Genomic DNA, 13,078 nt, shown 5'->3' on the forward strand with positions numbered 1-13,078 from the left:
ACTACTCACTATTATTCCCAGTCATAGGTAATGTTAAAATAAAAAAAATTTCAAGTCACGTATCCTTAAACGATGAAAGATAACATCAATATAAGCTCAAAATAATATTGTTTCTAATTTCTTTATCAATTAAAACTATATTAGAGGCTACTTAGTATTTTTATACTGTTACTGTCCGCCAACTGTATTCTTTTACTCTTTCTCTAAACTTGAAAGATCTTTAAAAACATGTTTCTAACATCAAAAATTTGTTTTTCACTTTTTAGTTATATTTAGTTTCTTTTTTTATGGATGGTTGCGCCAATACATGCGTAATTGGTAAGAATCCGGTATAACCTACAAATAACTGGTTTAAACTTGTATTAAGAGTGAACAGAACGCCAATTTATAAACGAAATTCAAAGTTAAATGAAAAATTTTAAAGGCTTGTTTCATTGCGTTATGCTACATCGTGTTAAAGGACTATAATGTTAAAATGTTCATTGAAACCTTTTTAAAAATAAACTCTAATATTTGTTGCAAAATGAAATTTCAGATATTTTTTGGGAGGGGGGGGTTATTTTCGGCAATAAAATATCGCTAAATCTTTACCTATTTAATAAAACAACACAGAAAGCAAGAGAGCACAACATTTTTAGATGCCTATGACTGTATTTTGTATACTATATTTAAAAATTTTGGAAACACTGTTTTTACAAGTTTTGAATTTTACTTTCTTTTTGTTTATACAAAATTTTTAAGTTAAAATATTAAATGTTATATAATATATGCTATACAATAACAATATTAACAAATAAAATGAGTTTGAAATTTTTTGGATATTAAAAGAATTTCTAATTACTTTAAAACTAAACGCGTGTTACCAATGATTTTAGAAAGGTGTATTAAAAAAGACAGATTTTGTTTAAACTTAAATATTTGATGCTATATTTTAATTTTAACAGGTAATAAAATATAAATTAAAATATTTTACACAGATACTAGTAATTATTTATTAGTTTAATGATTAAAAAAAAGTTTTTGTAATTGAGGAATTTTTTCCGCATATTTCAGCCAACCGGCAAAAAGAGATTTGCAAACCAAATTTCCAAAAAATCAATAAACAAAAAAAACATCAAAGTTGTTTCGTGCGTAAGAAAACGAAAAACATTTTAAGAATTTAAAGTTTTACAAGATTTAAACATAACTTATAGTGGACAGGCATGCTATTTTTAACGTGTATAGTAAATGTATATGTTTTAAATTGCAGTTGCGTTTTTAATTGCATTTCGATTTATCGATTAAAAAAAATAAACCGCATTTAAATATTTAAAAGTAGAATTAAATATTAAAGTCAGTCAAAAAAAAAATAAAAAGCATTTTTGAAAGAAAGGTTGGGAAAGTTATATTTTTACAATATTTAATTGTTTTTTGATTTTTGTTTAGAATATCTTAGTAAGCATTTTAGAAATTATAACTTGAAAAATTTATGAAATGAATTAAAATTTTAAATTAGTAAAAATGTCAAGAAGAACAAGTCATGAGAGTGCAAAATCAACTGCTTCTAATTCAGGACGGAAAAATAAAACTAAAAACAATGCAAATTTAAACGGTAAAGCAGTCATTGTTTTCTGATTTTTTTATTAGATGCTTGTTTTTTGTCAGTAGTTTGTTGTTTTATCTTTACTAATATTGAAATCATTTTTTATTAAAAAGGCAATTTAATACGACCGGCAGCGTGGTGTTGTGGTAAGAACACTTGCTACAACACACATGAGGTCGTGGGTTCAATCCTCACTGCTCTCATGCTGTAGCGCCCTTGAGTAAGGCGCTATAAACGGTATAAACTCCTGCTGAGCCAGCACTTAATAAGCAGCTTAATTATCAGGCAATCATAATCTATAATATCCCAAACTGCTACAGGCAACTCGAGACTGGGTCGGAGTAACTGATGTTACTCTATGTTTAAGTCGCGCATTTGACTTTCCCACATCGAGGATAAAGATATATACATAAAAAAAAATAAGAAATAAAAAAATAAAACTCTTTCTACAATAACAAGCTGGTTAATATAATATAGCATTACATGAAATTTTGAATAAATTTGAGTAGAGTTTATTAATAATAAACCAAAATTAAATTGTTTTTAGTTGAATTTTCATGGGAGAAATACTTACAACAAACAGGGATGAAACCGGCACCTTCAGAATATTTTAAACATTCAACAAATCAGAATCTTGTAAATAAATTTGAAGTAGGCGAAAAACTTGAAGCCAAAGATGCCAGAAATCCATCTGCAATCAGTGTTGCAACTATAGTTCAAATACAGGTAACTAGTACTGATCTGGTTTAATTCTCACTGCTCACATGCTGTAGTGCCCCTCAGTAAGGAATTATAAATGATATGAATTCCTGCTGAGACTTTGTTAGCAGCGTAATTATTGGGCAATTATATTCTATAATATCTTAAACTGCCAATGGCAACTCGAGACTGGGTTGGAGTAACTAATGTTACTCTATGTTTAAGTCATTAAGTCGTGAAAATTTTTAAACAACATTTAAAAATTTTCTGTTTTTAACAAATATTTAATAATAAAAAAACGGTTTAGTTTAGTTGTTTAAATGATGAACTACATCTTGCATATAAATGTTTGTTTTATTCGTTTACAATTGTTTACTTACTGTCTAGTGCTGTGCAGTATATAATGGTTAAGGTGTTAAAAATTAAATTACAAGACTTCCTGTGGAAATTTCAACTAACTAATTACTTTTGGCTACTGTTAACTAAATATTTAAGGTTAGCTTGCAATGTGGTATATATTGTTAAACTTGGCTAGTGTATAAGTAAAATTTTTTTACAAACATTAAAAAAAAGAAGATTAAAATTAATGTTAACAATATTTTCTTTTTATTAAGGGTTTGAGATTATGTTTAAGACTGGATGGAACGGATGGCTGCAATGATTTTTGGAGATTAGTTGATTCAAAGGTGAATTTCAAGTCTAATTTTATTTTTATTGCTTAAATATATCTTTCTGTTTATATACATGAGCCTATATATAATGTTTAAATTACTAACATTTTCTTTAAAATGATTTAAAGCTGATTAATTTTGTAAATAAAACTTTAATTCAGTTAATAATATTGCAATTAAATATTGAAAAACAGTTCTTAAAAGAAAAATTGTAATATACATTTAAAAAGGCTCTTGAAGTGTTGTGTAAAAAATGAAATCCAAGATTATATTTAAAGCAGGTAGTGTTATGACGTCTAATTTTTAAATAATTAATTTCATTTATTTTTAGGATATTTTTCCACTTGGCACTTGTGAAGCTCATGGAGGGCTACTTCAACCCCCTCTTGGCTTTACTAAAAATGTTTCAACTTGGCCGCTGTTTCTTAACAAAACTTTAAGCAATTCAAATCATGCCAACCAATCATCTTTTCACCCTGTAAGTTGTGTTTTTATAAAATTAGTTTACAAGATATTTTTACTTTCAAAATTTTTTGTGATTACTCTTAAATATTATTTATTTTTTTAAATACAATTGTTAAAGTAGTTTATGATGAAAAAAACTTATGAAAAAATTCATCCAAAAATAAACAGAATTATTCATGTTAAATTTTTTTTATAAATATTTATGTATAATATACATGATATTAAAGTATGACATTACTATTTAAATATGACACTTTTTTATCAGCTAGATTACACATCAATAATGTTGACATAAAATATAACATAAATATATTAACAAAAATTATTATAATATATAATATAAAACAAAAATAACTTATCTTTTAATGAACCCGTAATTTTTACTTAAGTTTAAAATCACATTATGCCTGACTATAATCAAAACTTAATTAATATTTATATTTTTAAAATTAAACATTTATTGAATTAGGAACCAGAAGGGTCAGATAACAACCTGTTTGAGGTAGGAATGAAGTTGGAAGCAGTTGATAAGAAGAACCCGCATTTGATTTGCCCAGCTACCATAGGAGATGTCGACGGTGATCAGGTATTTTAAAATTTATGTTTAAGTTAGACTAAGTGTTAAATAAATAGCCTATGCTATGTTAATGTTATTTTATACAAATTGAAATTTTTTGTGTCATATTGACTTGTACATCCATTAGAAATAAGCTAAATCACTTGTACAAAGTTATGATTTGTATTATAGTTTTTAATATTTTGTTGTTGGATTTTAGGCCAATTTTTTTGTATTTATTTTAAATTTCTCTCCTTTTTTAAATTATTAATTATTTGGTGATTGTATAAAATGCAGTTGTTTAAATTTTAAGTTACTTTTTAGTTTTAAATTTAGTATAGTTTTGTTAGCTAATATTATTTTAACTTGGCTAGTCCTGATTTTTGTGTTATTTAGCTTAAAAAAATTATTATAAGTTTTTGATTCTATTTATATAAAAGTTCTGTATCGATTTTTTGATTAAAATTGCTTATACTTAATTGCCTAAATTGAAAAATCTTGTTTTAAAATTTTCTTTACACTCTAGCAATAAAAAATGAATTTAGATAAGAATCTTATGTAGATAAATTGCTTCATGGTCTGGTATGTTGGTTGTTCAGCTATGTGCAGATGACAGATTTAATCCATTAATAACAACTTTTCTGTTTTACTTACTTAAACACTTGTTTCACTTCATTAACTTTTTGTTTTCATTTTTAAAATAAACGATTTTTTTTTGTCGAAAGATTAAATTATTAATTGATTTTTTAAAAAGGAATTACTTTAAATTATGCTACACAACATTTTCTTTAAAAAAGGGTATATGTATGTTAAATAATTATGTAATTGTTAAAAAAACCATAACTTTTTTATTATAATTTAATTGATTATCTGTCTGTTAAATGAAATACCTTTATAAAGTAGGCCTATATTAATTTGATTTTTCACTAACAATTTTTAAATTCCGATGTTATTAAAAATTTAAGTATTCCCAAATGGCTTATATAATATAGTTATATAAAATATAAGAAATTCATTATCTTTGTCCTATATCTTAACACAGGATATCATGTCTTACTTAAGGATGTAATAATAGAAAGTTAAGAAGTTTGTTTAGATAATTTGGTTATAAAAGCAGTGCATGAAAGTTTAATATGATACTGTATTTTTTTTAATGTTGTTTTTTTTATATATATACCTTTTACATTTTCAGATTTTATTTAATAATATAAAATCTTTTTATTAAAAATTGTTGAAGCTTTTATCATGAACTTTTTAGTTTATTGATGTTGTAACTTTTAAACTGGGTCAAATAATTTTAAAACCCCTTTTCAAAGCAATGTAGATTGGTTTGACTTATATTGATTTTTTCTTTCCATTGTGATTTTAAATCAAATTTCACAAAAATTGAATTAAATAGAAAAAATTACAAACCACAAAAATGGTTGTATTTAAAATTGTGTTATTCTATGTAATATATAATGTTAACCATTTCCTGTACCTGTTAATTTAATAGAATATAGGTTAAGTTTATTTGATGTATATTTTATCTCTAAATATTCTAAAATGAAAAGGGGCATATGAATTTTACAAAAAGCATATGAAATTTTATATTGTTATTTAAACAGTAGCCTACCACTTTTTTCATCTTTAAAAAGTTTTTTTTCCAATTTTGAATTGTTCGTAATGTTTAATAATTTTCCTAATTTTTAGTCTTTTTTTGATTTAGTTTTTTTTATATATAATTTTGGTTTGTAAGTTTAATATATTTTTTTGTACAGGTCTTCTAAAATGTTTAAAATTAATTTTCACAATTTTATTTCAAAATTCTTTAAATTTGGTTTTAGGTTTTTATATCATTTGATGGGTGGAGGGGGACGTTTGATTATTGGACCACTTTTCAATCTAGGGATATTTTTCCTGTTGGTTGGTGTTCTAATAATGACCATTTCATACAACAACCTGGTTTAAAAGGTATGGTTTATATTAGGTCATTTAACAACCTGGTGTTTATTAATGACCATTACATTTAAATCTGGTTTATGATTTTTTATAATTTAATTTTTTGGTAAACATTGACTACAATCTGGTTTGTAAAATTAGAAGACATGGTTTTTCTTGGTTTAAAGTTGATTTTTGGTGTTTTTAATGGTTAGGGCTAAAAAATATATTGATCACGCTTTTGATAAATTTCTATTTGATTAATTTTGATTTTTATAATTGATTTTTTAGGAGATAATCCAACGATTAGCGATAAAATTCACTCAGCAATTCAGCAACAAAAAAGACAAACCAGAAGTTTGAGAAATTCTGAACCGATAATAAGAACTAATGAAATAAAAGGTTGGTAGTTTAAACAATTATCTAAAAGTCAAAATATTATATTTGTTTATTTTATCGAGTTAAAAATTAGTGAAAAATCGTTTTTAATATTTCTTGCTTAGATAAGTTTAATAGTTAGTGTTAAAAATACTTTAAAAAGGTCATTTAAATTATTTTAAAACTTGATTTAAAATTATAAAATTTTTGTGTTTTTTATTTTATTTGAATCTTGTGTAAACAAAATGTTAATTAACTTTTAGTTCCCACGAAAGAAAAACCACAAAAAAGAAGAAAATTGGAGAAAATTTTAATAGTTAATAAAGAAGAAAAACCTGTTATACCTCCAACTAAAGTAATCCTTGTTTAATTTAAATTTAAAAAAGGAGTTTTTTTAATGTTGCAGTTTTTTAATTTTAATTTACCCCAATTTTATATTTTAAAGCCTATTTTTTTCCAATGCTGCAGTATGGTGTAGTGGTCAGAACACTGGACTACATGAGATCTTGGGTACGATTCCCACTCTCATGCTGTAGCTTCCTTAAGTAAGGTGCTGTAAACGGTATAAACTCCTGCTGAGCAAATACTTAATCAGCAGATCAAATATCGGGCAAAAACAATTTATAATTTTCAAACTGCTAAAGGAAACTCAAGGCTGGGTTGGAGTAACAAACTTTTTACTGCCATAAATATAAAATACAAAAAAATGTTTTGTATATATGTTTTTTATTTTATAATTTTACTTATTAATAAAACTAATTTACTTTTTAGAAAAGCACTCCATCAGCCAAACTTTCAAATTCAACCAATTCTGATTCAACATCAACCGATGAAACTGATTCTTCAGCTGACGAAAAAACTAAAAAGACAGACAAAAATACAAGTCAGTGTAAATGGCTTTTAAACTAATATTGTTTTGTTTATATTAGTTTGATTGTATTTATATCCTAAAAGTTTTTAATTTTCTGTTTTGTTTAAAGCTGTTATCAGTAAAAAAAAATATTTTTTACTTTTTTTTTAATAGTTAGTTTGCAATTTTTAAACCGACTATATTTTTCATAATTTTTATAAGTTTTAAATTTTGTTTTTTAGGTAATACTAATACACCATCAACTACTAAACACAAGAAATCAAATATTTTAAAGAAAGATGAACTCATACAAAAACAAGTACGAAAGTCACAGAAATTTGTTAATTTTTGATGTTACAAAGTTAATTTAAATTTTAAAATGGTTGTGTAGTAAAACAATCTTTATTATTTAATATTTGATTGTTGTTTATATAACAGTGATTATAACCTAAATGAATAGTTTATTCAATGAATAATCAGAATTAGTTTTATTTTTAAAATGTATTAATGTTAAACAGTTAAAAGTTTAATTCTTTATATTAGATTTAATTAAAACTCAAAACAAACAAATAAATTTTTTATATTTTTTTTAGACAAATGAAATCGAAAAAAGAAAACAAGAACGAAACATTCGAAAACAAAAACGACAAAAACGTCGCTTGCTAAAAGCACTCAAGCGTGCTGTGAATATTGAGGATAAACTAACATCGGAACAAATATTAATGTTAACTTCGCCTCATAAGATCCCCCCAGAAGTTATTGAAAGTGAACTTAATAAAGTAAGGGCAATTTTTATTTTTTTTACAAATTATTTTTGTTTGTTTTTATATAAGTTTTAATTATATTAAAAAAGAAAAAAAATGTATTAAATTAAAAAAAAAAGAATTTTGTATATGGTCCTATGTAGATTGTTATTATTTGAAATAAGTTGCATATAGATACTTTTTTTGTTTAAATAATATCAAATATCTTTTGAAATACTTTAGTTTAAAGTTGTATAGATTTTTTTTTATATATAATAGCAATTTTCAATTTGTAATATGACAATCATTTTTATAGTATTGTTTACAAAGGCCTTATTATTGTTCAAGAAAATGTAAAATATTTTTCAAAACCGTAAGACCTAAAAAATTCAATTTTATTTATCCAATGTTTATAAATAATTTAAATATTTTAAACCCAGCTATTTGGAAGTATACAGTTCATTAAACAGAATAAGCTTTCTTAATGTTCTTTCCTAATAACTTAACTACTACCTATAATTTAAACAAAACATAAAAACTTTTGTAATAAAACCAGCTAAACAAATATAATATTATGTCAAATTTATAGTTATTTATACATTTGTAAAGCAAGGCCCATCTTTATTAGATGTTTTTGAATTCACATATTTACAAAAAAAAATTATTATTGATAAATCTAATCTAAGTGTAATGTAACTTAATGAATGTCTTATTTATAAGATGTCTTAATAAAACTGCCATTTGTGGTGTGCAGTTAAATTACTATGGAAAAATATTTGTGACTATCATATCATGGTAGAAAAATGCAATCTGCAGCGTGGACATTAGGCAATCAAATAATATTGTATTATCTTATGCAATTTTAAAAGTATACTGTATTTACTAATTTAAAATATTTTGTAATATTTGCAGGTTAAAATGAAAAAGAAGAAAAAACGTCGTAAAAATTTGGAGCAGGCTTACACCAGGTTGGAAGGTTTTGGTTTAAAAGAAAATAATCCAAGTATGTTTATGTTGTAAATATTTCGTTTTTTTAAATTTTGGGTAAAATAATTTATATTATTTGATTTTTTAAATGGGAAATTTTAGAGGAACTTCAAATTAAATTTTTTTTTGTAAGATACATGTGTAGATTTAAGTTTAATTAATATAAAATTAATTTTTGTTTTTATTTATTGAAAGTCACTTAAAGTCATTTTATCGCGATACTAAGTTTTTTAATAAAAAAATTGTTTATTTTTAGCAACTCCAACCACTCCCAATACTGAGGTCCCAAGTTCTCCCTCCTTTCTTTCCCCCAACACCACCCCTTGTTCCCTGTTTGGAGTGGTAAGAGAAGCTACACAGGGGTGGCCACTAAGGTTAAAGGTGGGCTCAGTGGTAACAAGTGATAACAAGTTGGGAAATTTTAACTGTTTGAATTCTACACAAGGTGTGTATTTGAAAGAGTTTAAGAAATTTTTTTGTATATATCTTTATTCTCGATGTGGAAAAGTCAAATGTGCGACTTGAACATAGAGTAATATAAGTTACTCCGACCCAGTCTCAAGTTGCCTGTGGCAGTTTGGGATATTATAGATTATAATTGCCTGATAATTAAGCTGCTGATTAAGTGCTGGCCCAGCAGAAGGAGAACGCCAAATTAATCACTTGTAACAGAGTGTCGAATATATTTTACCGGCTACATGGTTTAAGAGTTAAAACGGCTTTTCTACATGAGGTTTCGGGTTTGATTTCTATCGCTTTCATGCTGTAGCGCCCTTGAGTAAGATGCCTTGAATGGTATAAACTTTTGCTGACTTAAAACCAATTAACAAAATATTTTTCGAGCAATTATAATCTGTAATATCCCAAACTGCATAAGGCAACTTAAAATTGGGTTAGGGAAACAAATGTTACTCTATGTTTAGGCTGTGAAGTCGGCCTTTCAACATCAAGATAAAAATAAACACAAAAATATAATAAGGTTTTGACTATGTATTAAAAGTTTTACATTTCAAAATATTTTTTTCAATTTTTTATACTTAATTTTTGTTTAGATAAAACTTCTACTTCTATATTAAAGAACAACGATGAAATTAAACCAACTGACCCAATAGCTCCATCGTGTGTCACCACCACAACCAATCCACCACAACAGAATAAAGGTGATTTATTATTGTTGAACTTTGCTTTAAAGTTTTTTTTTTAAATAAAATAATTTTTGTTAAAGTTTTTGTAAAAATATTTTTTTCTACATTTAAATTTTTTTTGTTTTTTTTATCTTATTTTCACAAAAAACTTCTTTTTTTTAAATTATATTGAAGTCAACTTATATATGTGTTAATATAGATGAAAGAGCTACACCTTCCCCCTCTGTAACTAGTACAACTAACATTGAACAAACTAACTACCAATCAGATAATGGAGGTTAGTCTATTTTGTTACTTTAAAAATTTAAACAAAATTTAAAAGTTTTTACATTAGTACATTAGTAAAAACTAGTTAACTACCCAAATTTTTAGCGGTGTCATCAACAACCAATATAGACATCACTTCTGTTTTACCGAATAAACAAACCACCCCCGACCCCCTTGTGACCACCCCTGAGGTGTCATCGTCACGGCGATCACGTAACCCTCTTAAGTGGTCAATAATAAACACAATCGAGTTTGTCCGAGAGAAGGAACCAGCATTACAACCTTACCTACATTTGTTTCAAAAACATGTAAGTTAAATTTTGGTTGGTTTTAAATTACTTTTCAGGTTTTTATTTTGAGGTAAAAAGATTAAGCAAATAGGTTAACTGTTATATTTTTTAATAAAAATTGATAGTTCAATTTATTATATTTTTGTAGTATTTTTCGTAAATAAGTCTTCAAAGTTAATTTTTAATTAGTAAATTAACTTATACTTGCCTTTGCAATTTATTGATGTATTCACAACATGCAGGCTGCTTACTTGTCATCATATGTTTGCAATATTTTTTAAAATTTTTTTGTAATTCACCTGTGATAAATATAAACATATATATCATTCACTAAGCTCCATTAAATATAAATAGTATACACTGCCTTTTTTATATTAATTATATTTAACTTAATTTTAACTTTTCTTTTTCTGTTATTTTAATAGGAAATAGACGGTGCTGCCTTCCTACTTCTTAGTAGTAACACCATAGTAAAATATATGGCCCTTAAACTTGGACCTGCTCTTAAGTTAACCAACCTTGTGGAAGACCTTAAATTATATGTTGACCACCATAAACAAAAACACAAGAAAAAATAAATGGTGAAATATTTTTTCGAAAGTCATTTTGGTGGAAAAACTAATGTTCAAAATAATAATGGGTTTTAACAATTTTTTTCAGTTTCTCACAAAAAAAAATCTTTCAAAAAAGAATTATAAAACTTAAAAACTAAAAAAGTGTATTAAGCATATTTTAAATCTATTTCATGTATATATATAACAAATAGATGCATTTTTTTACCAGGTAACTTGCCTAAAATATACAACATAAATATTGCCTTCACTACTTCAAATATTTGTGAAAATTTGTTGCTAATATATAAAAACTGTAAATTATGAATCATGACGAAGTCTTACTAGTTATACATTATATGCTGGCAATTTACAATCAAAATAATTTCAAATTGTGTAAGTAAAAAATTGTAAATATTTAAAGATATGTCGATTAAACTTTGTTGTTATTTAACTGTGGAATACATCATGTTTTTTGTTTATTATTACTATTTCTGTTTTTTTTTTTAATTTTTATATTGCCATTTATGTTTAAAAGTATCTTGAAATTTAGTTTTTTCGATTTGACATTGTTTAAAAATTGTTAATTTAATTTTCAATCAATTAAAATTTCAAGCTTTTTTCACTGTGATCAGTCGATTAATTAAAATTTTTTTAAACCAGATCAAAACATTTCTAACTGGTTAAAAAATAATGTCTGAAATATTTTTTTTTTTTTCGTATTTTTTGTTATTTACAGCTTCCTATGTTAATCAAGGTATTTTGTTTTTTTTTACAGTTTTTTATATTTATTTCATCAAAATAGTTTGTATATATCAATCATAAAACTTATTTCTGTACTTTTAATAAATTTGTGTTAGAATTTAAGTCTGTTTATTTCTGTTGTCCTTTTTAGGATACCTAAAGCACCTAACCACGTGACCGTGTGACGTCATACCAATAACAAATTTTTAAAAAAAATTAAAAATTACCGTGGTCACGCGATATTTTTGGCCAATGATATTGCATACAAATTTTTTGAAAAAAAATAAAAAATTTTAAATCGAAAAATAATTGTTGTGTTAGAACCGCACAGGTCCGATTACCGTGTTTACATAATATTTTTCGAAAATATTAATATTCACAAAAGTTATGATACTTTTATTAAAAATTTATGAAATCTCAAAACCTAAAATTTTGTATTTTATTAGACGCGCATTGGCCTAACTAACATTCAAGATAAAACATTTCGCGAAAATTTTCAGTAAAACAAAAGTTTGAGGTAATTTTTATTTTGGGTTTAATTAGGTCACGCGATATTTTTGGCCAATGATATTGCATAAAAATTTAAAAAAAAAAAAAAAAAAATTTTAAATCGAAAAATAATTGTTGTGTTAGAACCGCACAGGTCCAATTACCGTGTTTACAAAATATTTTTTGAAAATATTAATATTCATAAAAGTTATGAAACTTTTATTAAAAATTTATGAAATCTCAAAACCTAAAATTTTGTATTTTATTAGACGCGCATTGGCCTAACTAACATTCAAGATAAAACATTTCGCGAAAATTTTCAGTAAAACAAAAGTTTGAAGTAATTTTTATTTTGGGTTTAATTAGGTCACGTGATATTTTTGGCCAATGATATTGCATACAAATTTTTTGAAAAAAAATAAAAAATTTTAAATCGAAAAATAATTGTTGTGTTAGAACCGCACAGGTCCGATTACCGTATTTGCATAACATTTTTCGAAAATATTAATATTCATAAAAGTTATGAAACTTTTATTAAAAATTTATAAAATTTCAAAACCTAAAATTTTGTATTTTATTAGACGCGCATTGGCCTAACTAACATTCAAGATAAAACATTTCGCGAAAATTTTCAGTAAAACAAAAGTTCGAGGTAGTTTTTATTTTGGTTTTCATTAGGTCACGTGATATTTTTGGCCAATGATATTGCATACAAATTTTTTGAAAAATAGTTGTTGTGTT

General features: G+C 25.1%; 1 protein-coding gene across 2 annotated transcripts; it reads left to right on the forward strand.

Moving 5' to 3' along the window:
• The first annotated feature begins 1,433 nt into the window (after positions 1–1,433).
• Positions 1,434–11,471, forward strand: LOC145755832 (uncharacterized). Of its 2 annotated transcripts, XM_082572078.1 has the most exons (18): positions 1,434–1,591; positions 2,130–2,308; positions 2,896–2,967; positions 3,284–3,430; positions 3,887–4,003; positions 5,800–5,926; positions 6,185–6,295; positions 6,535–6,626; positions 7,043–7,154; positions 7,364–7,440; positions 7,715–7,900; positions 8,777–8,867; positions 9,108–9,296; positions 9,904–10,011; positions 10,196–10,273; positions 10,369–10,571; positions 10,979–11,134; positions 11,337–11,471. In XM_082572078.1, exons 1-17 carry the CDS (start codon positions 1,501–1,503, stop codon positions 11,129–11,131), a joined length of 2,133 nt encoding a protein of 710 aa, XP_082428204.1. In that variant the 5' UTR covers positions 1,434–1,500; the 3' UTR covers positions 11,132–11,134; positions 11,337–11,471. The 2 variants fall into 2 exon arrangements, with proteins under 2 accessions (XP_082428204.1, XP_082428200.1); XM_082572074.1 differs by having other exon boundaries at positions 10,979–11,464.
• Positions 11,472–13,078: the final 1,607 nt, after the last annotated feature.

The sequence above is a fragment of the Corella eumyota genome, chromosome 1 (assembly GCF_963082875.1).
Source record: "Corella eumyota chromosome 1, kaCorEumy4.1, whole genome shotgun sequence".
In the NCBI taxonomy this organism is placed as follows: domain Eukaryota; kingdom Metazoa; phylum Chordata; class Ascidiacea; order Phlebobranchia; family Corellidae; genus Corella; species Corella eumyota.

Coding starts and splice junctions, on each gene's coding strand:
- LOC145755832 (XM_082572078.1), top strand. CDS start 1,501: ATGTCAAGAAGAACAAGTCATGAGAGTGCAAAATCAACTGCTTCTAAT. Junction 4,004..5,799: donor GAGATGTCGACGGTGATCAG/GTATTTTAAAAT, acceptor ATTTGGTTTTAG/GTTTTTATATCATTTGATGG. Junction 10,572..10,978: donor TACATTTGTTTCAAAAACAT/GTAAGTTAAATT, acceptor TTATTTTAATAG/GAAATAGACGGTGCTGCCTT.